General features: G+C 38.6%; 3 protein-coding genes across 8 annotated transcripts in view; 2 read left to right on the top strand and 1 right to left on the bottom strand.

Moving 5' to 3' along the window:
• Positions 1-15,503, bottom strand: part of nf1a (neurofibromin 1a) — a 129,714-nt gene that overhangs the window by 28,510 nt on the left and 85,701 nt on the right. The gene's annotated exons all lie outside the window — the stretch shown is intronic.
• Positions 893-7,464, top strand: evi2b (ecotropic viral integration site 2B). 2 transcript variants are annotated; one of them, XM_085479089.1, is made up of 2 exons: positions 893-1,598; positions 1,973-7,464. In XM_085479089.1, the coding sequence occupies exon 2, from the start codon at positions 2,007-2,009 to the stop codon at positions 3,363-3,365; it is 1,359 nt and encodes a 452-aa protein (XP_085335215.1). In that variant the 5' UTR covers positions 893-1,598; positions 1,973-2,006; the 3' UTR covers positions 3,366-7,464. The 2 variants fall into 2 exon arrangements, with proteins under 2 accessions (XP_085335215.1, XP_085335214.1); XM_085479088.1 differs by having other exon boundaries at positions 893-1,076.
• On the top strand, positions 9,318-14,968 carry LOC146693262 (oligodendrocyte-myelin glycoprotein-like). 3 transcript variants are annotated; one of them, XM_085479083.1, is made up of 4 exons: positions 9,318-9,503; positions 11,403-11,615; positions 12,744-13,513; positions 14,417-14,968. In XM_085479083.1, the coding sequence occupies exons 2-4, from the start codon at positions 11,413-11,415 to the stop codon at positions 14,539-14,541; spliced, it is 1,098 nt and encodes a 365-aa protein (XP_085335209.1). In that variant the 5' UTR covers positions 9,318-9,503; positions 11,403-11,412; the 3' UTR covers positions 14,542-14,968. The 3 variants fall into 3 exon arrangements, with proteins under 3 accessions (XP_085335209.1, XP_085335207.1, XP_085335208.1); XM_085479081.1 differs by having other exon boundaries at positions 12,744-14,484; XM_085479082.1 differs by lacking the exon at positions 9,318-9,503 and having other exon boundaries at positions 10,950-11,615; positions 12,744-14,484.

Below are 15,503 nucleotides of genomic sequence, written 5' to 3' on the forward strand. Positions count from 1 at the left end.
AAAAATATCATATTTTGCATGGTTGGATCTTAACAAGGATCCAAATAGAGCTTCAACATAAAACAAGAAGAAATGGGAGTGAGACATTTTTTTGGAGCATGCAATTTATTGAAACAATGCTTAAATTGAAACAGGCTGTTTTACAGCTGATCAAAAGTTTAGGGCCACATGCCTTAAAAAAGCCAAATCTGTGCAAAAATGTGGATTCATTGTCATCTTCTGTCAGGTAGTCAGACTGTTATGACGTTCTGATGGCAAAGGCAAAAAAACTTTACCTTTTTGAACGCGGTCGGGTTGCTGAACTGCATAAGCAGGGTCTCTCAGCGCAACATCACTGCCAAGGTGGGACCCAGTAAGACGGTCATTTGGAATTTCTTAAATGATCCTTAGGGTTATGGAACCAAAACGTCAAGTGGAAGACCCCCAAAAATTTCACAAGCACTGAGCTGGAGGATCCAATTGGCTGTCCGTCAATACACTGGACTATCCTCGACCCAAATTAAGGCCGTTACTGGTGCAGACTGCAGTCTCATAACCATCAGATAGCATCTGAGGCTGAAGGGCTTCAAAAACGTTACTGACATGACAAGCAGATCCCACCTGAGATGTTTTCTATGCGCCACAGTGGAGGGGGTGCCATAATGGTCTGGGGTGCTTTTTCCTTCAGTGGAACAATTGAGCTTCGGGAAGTGCAGGGGCGTCAAACGGCTGCTGGCTATGTCCTATGTGCATGTGCGTCCTAAACCTTTGATCAGCTGTCAAACAGCCTGTTTCAGTTTAAGTGTTGTTTTCAATAAATTGCATGCTCAAAAAAATGTTCTGTCTCAGTCCCATTTCTTGCACATTACATGCTCTACTTGGAATCGTGTTAAGATCCAGCCATGCAAAAATATGATTTTTTTGCCATTCTTCAAGTGAAGTGGTCTTAAACTTTTGATCAGGACTGTATATGCCCTCCTTATGCAGTCAAAATATCTCTGACCTGTCAGGGCATGGGAAAGTGATCTCTGTTTGTATGTTTTTGTGTATCGCAGATCCTGTAGATTTTGTGGTTGAGAATGCAGTATGATAACAAGGTGAGTTTACCTTTCACAGGCATCAATGGTGTGGCTAATAAATGTCCTTACCTTACTCAAACTATGTCCTAAAAAACAGACATGAGCTGCTACCATGCTGCTATTTCAGTTATGATATGTTACTGTTCTGGAGATTTAAACTTAAAGAATGCCTTTTCCTTCTTAAAACCAAAGAGCACTCATGAAAATTTAAAATTCACACTTTTTAAAAGTCAATCTTTAGAATTTTACAGATTAATTCAGCATTGTTTCAGCAAACATTTTTAACACAAGACTTGGTTGTAAAACATGAACTACTATATTTAACATAGGACACTGAGAATGATTTCACATGTCACGCTTCCTGTAAGTGGTGCAAGAATCAGTCTCGAAATTTCAGCAGCGACAAACTGTCCAACCCCCAAGATCTTACTTCCTTAGAGATAGCAACTCTGCCAGACAGCAACAGCAATATTCGGCTTTTAATACACCCTGGAAGGACACAACCAACAGCTTTGAGTGTTCACCTGCGTACAGACACTGGTATGTAAATCTAAATTACTAGATTACTGATACAGTTTTGGGTCCAACTCACAGCTTGACAACTTTAAATTGATGATTATGTGAAATTGAGACATATCTATATCTATACACACACACACACCTAAAAACTAAATGTTATGTGTAAAATGTTATTAAACAACAGAGGATACATAAATGTAAATTAGATGAAAATGGTAAAAGCAGTGTTTGAAACTGGTAAATTGCGTACCCTTCAAACCTATGGTGGATTACGAGCATTTTGAGGAACTTACCATTTCCTAAAACATATTATATTGCATATCACTAAACGTTCTTTATTCAAATGATACTACTTCAGACTACGTGCTCTGACAAAATAATTTCCTCTGTTCTAGCTTCAGAGACACAGTAGCCATTCTGAGGACAGCAATGACCACAGATTTTACAAGCCTCACGTTCATATGGCTGCTGCCACTGGCAGCAAGCAATGCAGTGACATCAAGCAATGCAGTGACATCTAATCAAAGTGAAGTCTCCAGCTCTGTGGTAACTGTAGAATCATTCTCTCACAATGAGTTGACAACACATACTCAGGCATACTCAGAGAAAATACCTGCCACGAAAGACGCACAACGAAGAAGTCAAACAATGCCCTCGAATACGATCCTACCTAATACTAAGACAGCACCAGCTCCTACCAGTTCTGCATCGCCTCACTTAAACAGTACTTCCATGGAATCCTTAACAGAAATACAATCTACAGTCATCAAATCTTCAATGACAGATCTAACTGGCACCCCAGCAACACCTACAAGTGTAACTCCAGTGATAATCAACTCAACCCAAAGCCAGAAGACATTAAGCACACACGTTAGGAGGCACACAAACCCCTATCCACCTACATTTTCACCGAAGTCTACAAAACTCATCTCTACTACTAACACATTTACCACACCTGAAGAAGACAAGTCTGAAAGCATGAGTCCAGCTACAGGTGATGATGTGAAACATTCCACAGGCTTATACAAAACTTCAACATCCATCAACAATATCAGAAAAAGGAAAATACAAGAACCTTCAGAAACAAAGAAAACTAACCATGGTAAAGTAGTGGCCGGACTAATCGGTGGATCCCTGTTAGTGATGATGGTAGGATTCCTGATCATCTTTATTAAGAAACGGAAGCTTCAGAAGCAGCAGGTATCAACTACAGACTGGGCGGGTCCTTCGCCATTTCTAGAGGGTGGAGCTAACAATGGCCAGGTAACAATGAGGCCACCTAACCGAATTTCTGTAGCCAGCTTTCTACCTGCAAGACTGTCCAAAAGATTGTCCTTGCTTCCGGAAACAGATGAGGAGTTAGAAGACATGACTCAAGTTACTACATTTGGAGATAAAAACCAGGGGACCACATTTGGCCAAACAGTTGATGGAAATGATGGACCAGAAAGCAATGGGACTAATGCAGTTTTTCCTGAAATGAAAACCACAGTAGACATCGGACCAGAAAGCAATGGGACTAATGCAGTTTTTCCTGAAATGAAAACCACAGTAGACATCGGACCAGAAAGCAATGGGACTAATGCAGTTTTTCCTGAAATGAAAACCACAGTAGACATCGCAGAGACTGCTGAAAACTGTGTTTCGGCTGTCTCTTTGCAAACTAACAACCCTGTGTCCACAAATAATTCAAGCCTCCGTCAAGACCTTTCTGCAAATCAGTCAAATCAATCTGAAGTCATGGAAAATATGTCTGAACAAATGAACAATGCCCTTATGGAACCTTAAGCGAACTTGATCTCTAAACAAATCCAGCAGATGTAGGGTACCAGTTATAACACCCTTCATTGGTTTCCTGGTAGCAGCAAAGGTAACTACAAAAACAGGAAACCATGTTGTTAGTGCATTCGGAAATAATTGAGATTGTGTGATGTTAACCATGATTTCTACAGCAAAACCTGAAGAACAACATAGTAAGGTTGATTAATTGTAGTTTTCTGTGTTAGTAAGAGTAGGAATATGCAAAATAATAATCATACGCTACATGTAGGGGCATTTTCTTGCTGCTAACAGATGATAACATTACACAGCAAGCAGTTTTATTTACACTGTGTCATGTAACAGTGTGAATAAATACCATACCATGATGTGAACAGGAAGCTTCCTTTTTAACATTCATGTGAATAAGATCTGTCTCATTTCAAATATCATTCAGTTCGCTTGGCCACATCAAAAGCAAGCTCTGGTACATACATGCCTATCTTAATAATATTCGTTTTGCACAATATGGCATATGCAATAGAAAAGTAAGAAAACTAAATATCCCCCAATAAAATTTCCTGTACTTACAATTGCATGTAAGAATCTGGAGGTGCGCTATGGCTTTAGTTTCGTTTAAATGACATTCAGAACCTTTCTGCAAACGTTACTTTTTATCTTTAATTCCAAAAACAATTAAGCTTATGTAAACCTCAGAAGCACGTTTCTCAGGTAGCCTTTTATAATTTAGTTCAACATTAGTAACAGTGGAGCTTGTACAACTAATATAATGCAAATAAATTGTTTTAGCTCTCTGCTCAATTTGCAGAGAATTAAATTATTTCAAAAGAAATAATTTAAAAAATTTTCAATAACCTTTTTAAATTTCTTAAATAATTAAAATAATTGTTCCATTGTTCACAATTGGGTTGTTTCTTTACAATCACATTTGGGAAAGACAAACAAAAACCCCTCATTACTCTAATTTTCCATTTCTGTTTCTCACTTACATAGCGTGGCGTTTTTAGTCAGCAATGGACCTAGTTGCGCAACCACATTTAGTTTAATATGGCAATACTGATCATCATTTAAGTTGATTAGAATGCTAGGTATTAAAAAATATTAAGAGAAAACTATTTTATGTTTAACAATTATCCATTTGATAATTATCCAGTACTTTTTGAGTTAATAAATTAAATTGCATAAAACCACAAAGCTTTCAAAGACTAATCATTGATCGTTGTCTTTACAAGTTTTACTTCTCTGGCGTGGTAGTATAAGTATAGGTGCCACCATCATAAAACAGAAACTCAGACGGGACCTGAAGTATCTGTGTGATGGCCATAATAAGAGCTGTACCAATTCTCCAAATAATAAGGGAAGGAGGGTAAATTCTTCCTTTATTGGTTCCTTTAGCATAGTGTACACTGGACCATCCTTTAAGAAAAGGGAGGAGAAAACACCACTCCATAATTCACTGAGATGGCCCATCTGACCATTCATGACAAAACACAATATAATTTAAAAAAAAGTTGCTCAGCTCTGGTAAATGTTATCTGTGAGTGCCTTTCCCCATTTTCATTGAATATCCTCCTGATATAGTTTTTAACAACAGTTCATTAAATTCACAGCTGAAAGAAGAACCTCACACTGCTGCAATAAAAACTACTTCTGATTGAACTGTAGCCTTGCACGAAGAACACAGAATGCTATATAAGCTCAAGATCTATATTAATTAATAATAGTACTTAAGGTTCTGTGCAACTGGTGCTAATCAGTAAAGTCCTTTGTTATATTGCAGTCTTTAGTATAATTTTACTCCAGAATAGTCTGCTGGAATAAGTGATAGATAGCACTGCCTTAACAGGCATGATAAAATTAGTTACCTAGTATCACAACAGTAAAATATAACAAATAAGATGAATTTAATTTTAGATGCTATGGGACAGATTTACTAAGTGAGACAAATTATTGTGATGTCGCAATTGCTGGGGGATCTATTAAGAATGTGCTTTATTTTTATAAAAAGATGCAGTTAACTGCAGTAAAAACCAGCCTTGTGCCAAGAGCAAATTAGTGGCTCAAAATTCCAGTTTAAGCTCAGGTTTCACACAAGTGTTGCTCTCTGAAAACAGCGTGGCAATTCGGATAAATGTGAGGAAGCTGAAAGAGAATCAATATCCTTTTGATTTAAGAAAATAAGTCTTTCTATGCAAGTGCTTTCTATCTAACATTCACACGCAATCATACTCCAAACTGATGCATCGGAGAGCAACGGGGGTGTTAGTATCTTGTGAAAGGATATTTGGCATGCGAACTGTAGGGATGGAACCCCTAACCTTCAGATTAGCAGATGACCTGCCTTATTACCTGAGCTAAGATGTACAGAGAACACAAAACATTATTTACCATCAGATTATGAGTCATCTTGTGTTACTGTGTCATGTGCATGAATGCATGCATTGCAGTTTTAATAGCACATTGCAACATTCAGGCATAAACCTAACACACTAACACCTATTTCTTACACATTCAGCAGAGAAAAGTTGCTTGGTGTGTGCGCAAAGTTCATTTCTGCTTTTTCATGAAAACAGTGTAACCGAGGAGCAATAGGTGGGGCTCACAGTCTGATGGAAGGACCAGTGGAAACTCTGCATGCAGATTATCTTGCCATATTTAATCTGCATGTTTAGTAGCCTTGGAATTTGAAAACTGATGATAATTCTAGTCATGATGCTTTTACTAGCCTGTAAATGTGTAGTGGCTTAATTTTAATCAGCAAAGTCCACAGGTCTACACAATTTTTAAAAACAGGGATTTGCTTTGCTTTTGCTTTGAAAAGAAAATGCAAACCATGATGCAAAGTGGTTTATGTATACTCATCATAGATATGAATGTAAAGGTAATTTGGAGCTTTTAATGTTTCCTTTGAACTGTTCTTTCTAGTGTGATATGATTGTACAGAACACAGCTTTAAGAACTTTATAAAAAAAACATTATGTGTGCAGGGTTTGATTTATTTAGAATTTTCTAAAACACAGGATCATAAAACAAACACTTTTGTTTGCTAGTTGTGGTATTTCATGTGTCGTATACTAAATCAAGTGTGCTGAGTCCAAATCTGTAGTCGGATTTTGTCTAGGATGTCAGGTTCTGAAGTTATACACAGTATCAATGGCTATTCATACAGACAGAAAAGGAAACTGATTTTATAGTCGTTATATGGGCACTGTACATAACTAAATTTTGATTTAAAACTGTGAGAGATTACAAAAACTTGTACACTTTACCAAACGTGTAAATAGATAGTTCACTTGAGTGTTTATGGAATGTACATACACTGTTAAAAAGTGCTGTAGGCACTTGCTTTTGCGCTTGTGAGTCTCTGCTGTTGACCGCTGCAGAAGCCAGCAGTAATTGCCCATCATTATGGGGTTGAAGTGGCCTTGATATCTTTTCTCCATGCTGGCAATATCCTGGTGGAATTGTTCTCCATGTTAATCACTCACACCACCCAAATTTGGAGTGAAACCCCCCCGCTATAAATGCATTTTGAGTCACATTCAGCAGCAGAGTTGCTGATATGCTGCTAACATGTTGCTTACAAGTTCAACATAGTTTTCAGCCTGATGGTTGCCAAGAAAGTTTTGCACAACTAGCACAGATGCATCCCAAGCGGCGAATTCATGTTCAGTTTGGATCTGAATGTGTCATCATGCATCATTTAGCGGATTTCAGGACCAACAAAAATTTCTACTTTTAGCATCAGTTTTGGTTTTTCCAAATGGAATGGAAGCCATTTCCATTACGATCCATTGCCAAGACAAAGTTTTTCATTAGGCCTAGTTTAATGTGAAGTGGCGGAAAGTACACTTTTAGTGGATCAACTAGTGATGCATGTAGCACATTGTATCGGCCAACAGTTTTTTTTTCTCTTTCCGACAACATAGTATTTTTTTCTATTGCATAAAATATTTTATTCTATTGTATATAGCATCTTATTCTTAATATCTTATCCTATTCTATTGTTATTCTTAATTTTTGCTACTGTAACTTTGCACTGTCCACTTTCTGCTGTGACACAACAGATTTTCCACATGTGGAACTAATAAAGGTTTATCTCATCTAACTCTGGGTGGCTACTGCTTCACTTTGTAATGATTGCGATCATCACGAATGTTCCATAGGCACAGAAAGCACATGTGTTCTGTGTACCCCAACTGTAGACCCAACAGCAGTGCCACAACCTTCAGGTCATCACAAATATTCCAGTTGATCAGCTTCAAAATGAGTTCCATTGACTCATATGTCTCTTTCATTCCCACAAGCAAGTAATCCTCATAGCATCAAAAGTAGACATACAAGCTCAAATGAATTCATACGCTAACATAAATCTTCTTGTTAGTGACCGCGATTGATGAACTGGCAGTTTCTTTTTTCCAGCATAAAAGGCTTTGTTTGACCGCACTGACTGGCTAGGCCAATACTCAGAAGAATGATAAAGTCCAAGCAACTCAGTGAAGATCTAAGAAGGAGAACTGAAGATTTACAAAAACTGGGAGGAACTCTTCCCATGAGTTGGACATAGAAACAACTTTGCGATCCCGTTCTCTCAGTCAATACCCAAAGCTCTTGACTATAGGTGAGGGTAGGGATGTAGGATCAACCGGTAAATTGGGAGATTCGCTTTTATCATAACAGGATGTCTGCATCACTGCAGCTCCAGCCCAAATCCATCTGTCAATCTCTTACTCCATTCTCTTCCACTTAAGGCAGCAACTCATCCCTGACCCAGAGTGAGCACTTGGACCCTTTGCCGCCTGAGGACCATGGACTCAGATTCTAATTTCTGCTGCCTCGAAATCAATAATCTAACAGAACCACATCATCTTCAAACAGCACCCCACTTAGTGACTCCAAGAAGACTGGGTACTCTGAACAGCCACCAGTGAGAACCCAAACACACTGGCAGCAAGCCAATACCCTGCCAGCTCAAAGAAACCATTAAAAAGGTATATATATATATATATATATATATATATATATACCGAAAGCACTGTATCGAACGGTTCAATATCGATATGAGTATCGTTGCACCCCTAATAAATATATATATATATATATATATATATATATATATATATATATATATATATATATATATATATATATATATATATATATTAGTGCTGTCAAAATTATCGCGTTAATTGTTAAGATCAACGCGAAATGTTTAATGCATTAAAAAAATTTAACGCTGATTTTGTTTTTTTATTAATTTCCTGTAATCTAAGACCTTTAAATTCATGAGCACCTCTGGAGGAGGGGGCAACAGTGTTCTATGCTGGCGTTTGGCCTGACAGAAATGATTAGAAGAAGAAGAAGAAGTGACACCATGCTACTATCTAGCTAACACTAGCTAACACACGCAAGCATGGACGAGGGCGGACTTTTGGGTGGAAAGTTTCTCTTTAAGAAGTTGCCTGATGGCTTCTTGGACAAAACGAGAGTAAGATGCACAATTTGCAACGCTGAATTCAAGTACCACAGAAGCAGTTCATCACTGGCGTATCACCTGAGAGCAAAACACCCAACTGAATCCACCTCTACGTATAGTATAGCTTTTATTTTGGAAAGAGCCATTTCTCTGTAATAAACTCTCTTTTCCAAAGATGAGCGATTCCTCGATCAGATAGATTAGATTTATTTTTTTATTACTTTGTTGTTTCAGCAACATTAAATTTAAAAACTGTACTTTTGAGTTAAAATATATATTTCTAATTTTAATAAATGACAAATTAAAAAGGCATGAACATTTTTTTGTATTGAAAAAATATCGAACCGTGACACGGTATATATATGCACACACAAACACACACACACGTCGAGTTATTGCTTGCTTCATCAGCAGTAGGCTTGGCTTGCTGCTGCAATTCTCTCTCCTCCCTAACCTGGAGCTCCAGCTGCATCAGGAGCCTGCAGAGCAGTAAACAGGACACAGCACCAGCGACAGAAGGTAGTATTGTATACTGCCACACAACAACCAGAAACAGGAATCTGAGAGTCTTGAGCAGCAAAGAGAAGCACAAAGAAAGGACACAACAAGAGCTTGAGGAGGAAACGAGAAGAAAAAAGGAAAGATGATAAACAGACACTAGAAAGCATAAGGTGAGTGATTTTAAACGGGGAGATCCACATGCACATGATGGCTGCAGTAAATTAATGTAATGTAGTGCTGGCTCATGATAAAGCTAGTCTGTGCTCTGTCGCTATGCAGATTTTTTTCTTTTACTATTCCATGGAGGCATTGACAAAGTCACATTATAGTACTTAAATATAGAAGCTAGCAACGTAAAGCACAGTCATAGCAGTGGCAACTGCTATCATCAAGCACATAAAGCGACACCTTGAAGAAATTTCCAGAATATATTTATCATATTCAGTGCTTGTGATCGAGTAGTCTTTAGATCAGAATATGAACTGCAGTTGTGGAAACACAGTTTATTGGCTTGAATGAACTGAATGTCACTGCAGCATTCTGAGCGCATGTCCTACTGGCACATCTTCAAGCTGGTTGCTACTTAAAACCACCCTACTTCAGTATGGCAACAGTACTGAGAAGAGAGTCTGATGAGTTTAAGTGGTGAATTCACAATGCACGTGCCATTTCTGCAGTCATTCACTTACATTTAATGCTATTTGTTAGTAACTAATTTTCTTAAACACCATCAATGATATTACATAGCAATAATGTTACTGACTTAGCTCAATGACTGTTTTGGTCAGAAGAGCAGTCTGAATTGACAAGACATTAAAATTGATCTCTGAAGGCAAGATTAAAGGCTGCTAAGGACTCAATTTGAAGATAAAATGCCAAAATGCTGAAAATGTTAACTGGTGGGCCACAGTTAAAAGTTCTCAAAGACAAGACCAAAGAGTCACATTTAGGAATCCAATATATGATGGAGGGTCACTCAGTAAAAATGCACTTTAGGTTTGTGTTTTTAATATTTTTAATGAAATTATGGTTTCTATTGATATTTGTATTTATAGTTTTGTCACATAGAACTGTGACTAATATAGTATACAGTTAATATGGATCTTCTCTAATGAGCTATGTACAATGATCTATGATTACAACCTTCAAACACCTCTGAGCTACAGTGAAACTTGGTGTCATTCTGCTATATTATTGTATCATATGCACTGTAGATGCTGTTGCTACATTCGGGCATTAGCTCAAGTATTGCATCACAATCATATTCATGATTATTTTGGTCAATACTCAAGTTAAAATCTTTTAGGACAATTATTCACTTGCCTTTTGACATATAATGCATTCGACCCCCCCCCCAAAAGATTTTCTAACTGAAATACCTACACACAATCAACAAAAGACTGATGGTGATTAAGCACCGTGTTCTCCATAAACATGGGATGCGACTGCAGCCCAGCCCTGTCACAAGCATACAAAAAATAATACTGTTAGATCAACTTGATTCATGTATACCTACTTCCTATCACATCAGAAGTACATAAAGTTACATGGACTGGTTCTCATATATTGCTTTTCTACCGTACCTGAGTAGTCAAAGCGCTTTATACAACTTGCCTCATTCACACAATAATAAAAGCATTGTATGCTTTTCCTACAACAGCTCTTGCTTTCTAACGGTTATACCTGTTCATAGTCCAGTGGATGCATAGAAGAGCAACTTGGAGTTATGTATATGTGGCACGCAGACGGGAGCAGGGATCAAACCACCCACCTTCAGATTAGTAGACATCCTGCCCTACCTCCTGAGCTATAGTAACTGCATTTTTAAAAAAATTCACTTAAAATATATTCTGTCAGTACACTTGCCAAAGATATCTGGACTACGTCAGCAAAAAAAATCTAATTTCAGTAAATAATCTGACATTTCCGTCAGATTCTTACAGAGAAATATAGAATATTTGAAACAATGGAAGTATTCATTTAAAGTTTAAATATTACGAAATTTCATGTGCTAGAACTAGCCAGCTTGATATCTAACCTACTACTTTAAAAACTTGTCTCACTTCTAGAGCTCTAAGCATGCCTGTATGCTCTGCATCTGTGCTCTACCTACTCCTCTTGCTGCTGTGTGGGCTGCTGGGAGGCTGGGTGCTGTCCATCTGCCCCGCTGCCTGCTCCTGCAGTGGAGGCCATCGTGTTGTGGACTGCTCTTCACGAGGCCTGACCAAGTTACCGCCTGGTCTGCAGCATAACATTCGCTTTCTCAACCTTTCTTTTAACAGGTAAGCTCCTGCACCTCTCAAATGCTCCACTTTTAGACATTATATTACATGACTCACTTTTAGATACATGTGCATGTAACAGGTAACAGAATAAGTAGCATATGGTTAAGCAGAAATTTACTTAACTAGAGGATCTGACTGTTAAAATATATAGCTGTCCCAGATAAGCGTCCTGAACTTGTAAATTAATAATAATAGATTTTTACATACACACTCACAAGTCTTTAAAAGCCTTTAAGGAACTTCTAAAAATGAACTTGGAACTAATAGCAACTGTTCATAACAGAATAAGAATAACTTGATTGTTGATTGAGCTCATATATCTGACATCACTCATCTGCTACTTATATGAGATGAAAAAAACTGATATCCGTTTTTTTGTTCCATAAAGATTTTGTAAAGTGGGTGATCAAAATTATTCAGAATGGCTTCTAATGGATTTAGTATGCATCTTTCCACCATCTCCCCCCGTATGGCTCAAATGACAGCAATTACAGCTTACACTAGTAGGTCCAGTCTTCATGCATCCTTGTTTCTGACACTGGCTTCCCAGTAGAAGTGTGCAGCATAGAACAGTTAGTGCCACAGACTGAAAGAACATCTGCAGCAATTTACTGCAGATTTCAAGAGATCTTGGTTTCCTTAAAAAAAAAAAGAGAGAGATGGCTCCTGTATTCAGGACCAGTTTAGTTTGTTGTATAGGTGTAAACCTAGATATTTATATTTTGTTACCATCTCTATGTCCAAGCCACAAACTTTCACAGGCTGGAAAGGAGGCCTGTATCTTTGGTAATCTACTATCATTTCCTTTGTCTTAAAGGTGTTCAATATGAACACAGTATGAGTAGTTTTTTTTAACTCCAGATGATCAAGGCTTTTACAAGATCCCAATATTCAGACTCCTGTCATACTTCTGTGCTTATAATCATGCTATATGGTATCAACTGATATTTATTAAGCGCTTCTCTAATCCTTCTAAGCACTCAGAGTGTTTTTACACTAGCAAACATTCATGCTTTAGCTTTTTTAGCCATTTGATTATTCATCAATCCAATTAGCAATATTACCATTCTATTACAATTATGATGGTGATAAATATGACGATTAAATATGACATTCTTTTGGCAGCTTGCACGGTGTGGACAACCAGCTCAGCCACTATGCCCATCTGCGCACCCTGGATCTGTCCTACAACCGCCTGGAGAGTTTCCCCCCTGCCCTGCCACGGTCTCTGTGGGACATTCGAGCAGCAGGGAACCATCTACGCTCTCTAGACAAAAATGACACAGCCTACCACTGGAACCTGAAAGTACTGGATCTATCAGATAATGAGCTAGAGAGAGTGGTCTTTATCAATAACACACTGTTGAGTCTACAGTCTCTTAACCTCAGTCATAACAGGTTTTGGACAGTGCCCACAAACATGCCACACAATCTGGAGATCATTGACTTGTCACATAACTATCTGTTGCAGATCCTGCCCGGATCGTTGGATCGACTGCCCCGACTGGCCCAGTTTTATTTGCATGCTAACCGCTTCACCTGGCTGTCTGAGGGAATCTTTGATGACCTAATAGGACTGGAGATTATTACTCTTGGGGATAACCCCTGGGCTTGTGAAGAAGAAGAACACATAACAAAGCTCCTTAGATGGTCAGAGAAAACCCGTGCAACCGTTTTGGGGTGCCCCTGTTATACAAGACCCATCTGTGGGCAATCCCATTTACCAGTAACCGGAAGGGAAAGGCACTCAGCTCGGTTTACGGAGCCACCACTCTGGGTTAACAACAGAAGTGAAGGGCAGGATGTTCAATTGCCCCCAAGGACTGTAGAGAACACACCTAACTATCAGGCGAAGTCTCCACTTGTTGACAGTGGAATGTATCAGGGCAAAGCAGGTATGAATGAATCTGGGGATCACATCTGGACATCTTCAACAAGTATGGATAGTTTTTCTTCACACACAAGCACAACAGAACATCCAAGGTCTTTAACCAATAAGCCTAAACTAACTCGTTTATATAATGAAGGCTGCAAACTGGACATCAAAACTCAACAAACAGTCATTCTGTCTGTTATAGTCATGACAACTGCACTCACCACCATCTAAACTACAATACACATAGTGTAACAGTTATTAGAATCTTGTGGACACTAAATCTATAAGTAATTTCCTGTATGTAGCAGTTCCATTTTCATTTGCCGTATAAAAACTGTTGCAACTGTTGTTATCATCATGACAATATCTCTTAAAATCCTGTACACAAAGAAAAATGTCAGAGGTAAACATCTAGGTTATTGCTTGAACACATGCTGCTGGGTTCATTTATTAGTTGATTCCTAATCAATGCTATTGTGCTGTTTTGGTCCTACCAAGGCATTTAGAACAGTGCTGTTCTAAATACAAAATGCTTTCCAATTTACCAGTTAGAGACTAGCAATAGGACAGTGTGTAATACACACACGTGAGCATGTTCTCCTCCCGTTCCACTATGGGGACTGCCCAACTGCCTGCAGAGAGTCTGTTGTCAGACGGAAGCAGTGTTTAAAGCATGTGAGCCAATCTGTGAGACAGTTTTGCTCATGTTGTTGCTGTTGGTGAGTCAGCCAGCCGCAAAGGAGAGTGAAGCTATAACATATAAAGAGCTCAAGTGAGATCGAGTGTTAAACATAGTGAAAAGTGTGCACTATGGCAACTGTGCGTTTCATGCTGTATTTTTTAATTTCTGAAGTTTTTTCCCCCCCAGTTCTTCTGTTCCGAGTGAACTCGACTATCGCTATTGCTTCCTTCTCTATTCCAGGCTACTGGTCAACCAATCAACTTTCAGCAGTCACATCTGCATGGGAGGACTGCATGGGAGTGTGTCTTGGGTGGGTGAAAACCCCTCTTCACCCCTGTGCCAGACTGAAAAATGTATGCGAATGAAGACATTTGCAGGACTGCAAATTCCACTTGTGAAACTGAAAGAGGAACGCAAACAGGAATTTGAGTCTCAAACAACACTTTACCAAGAGAAACCTACAAGTTGTATCGCAAGCATTATTTAATTGTGAGCAGCAACAACTTCTCAAGTACAAAATACCTAACTTTCATGTTTGTACTGTGTGTAAAATGTGATGGACAACCTTGTGACCCGTATAAAGTTTGGATGATGTTTCTGCGATAAAGTATGGCTGAGCAGGAGGGCTCCAAAGTGGCCTGGCTTGGTGCTCTTTTTCAGAGGTTTTTCCATTCAAATGAATTGGAAAAATTTGTTGAGAATGTTGCAAAAACTATGTGACGAATAGCTACCAAAAACGGTTTACATTGGCATCCTCAAAAGAGTGACCTTTATCCTTTAGATGCAGATGTACATTTGTACATCTTCTATGTTGTGCCATACATTTATGAAGTGGCTGTTGGGTTTGTCGAATGTAGAGGTCTGTTGTTTAGTTTGTCTTTGGGACAAACCAGTTTTTGTCAGAGTGTGCGTCAGTTTCTTTGATAAACTGGCTACATAAGGGATGACATTTTTGTTCTGTTTGTCATTCTGTTTCTCCCTATTGGTGTCTGACCTTGTTTACTGTGCATCTTTGCTGATTTGATTAAAGCCCATGTTGGGATAAAAACATGTTTTAAGAGCTTTCTTTACATGTGTGTGTTCCTTTTCTTTCCCTTCTGCCTTAGAGGGAACATTTTCTGACCAATATTGCTGGATCACTTCTAGTTCCAGAGGGTGGTTGGAGTCAAAGAGTAGGTACCAGGCTGTGTGTGGGCTTCCGGTAAACTTCAATGTTGAGGTGTCCATTCTTCTCAATGTCCAGGATGCCAATGTTCACATTGTGGACAAAGAGGACAGATGGTTTGAAAGAGGAGTGAAAGAAGCCATCTATGTCCACTGTTAACGA

This window comes from Copadichromis virginalis, linkage group LG14, assembly GCF_057382275.1.
Source record: "Copadichromis virginalis isolate Kocher_CV1m ecotype Utaka linkage group LG14, C_Virginalis_male_GT1.1, whole genome shotgun sequence".
Classification (NCBI taxonomy): domain Eukaryota; kingdom Metazoa; phylum Chordata; class Actinopteri; order Cichliformes; family Cichlidae; genus Copadichromis; species Copadichromis virginalis.

What these genes read in the sequence shown, in the direction of transcription:
- LOC146693262 (XM_085479081.1), top strand. Translation starts at nt 11,413, where the DNA reads ATGCCTGTATGCTCTGCATCTGTGCTCTACCTACTCCTCTTGCTGCTG. An exon ending in CTCAACCTTTCTTTTAACAG is followed by an intron (nt 11,616 to 12,743) that starts GTAAGCTCCTGC and finishes TTCTTTTGGCAG; the next exon opens with CTTGCACGGTGTGGACAACC.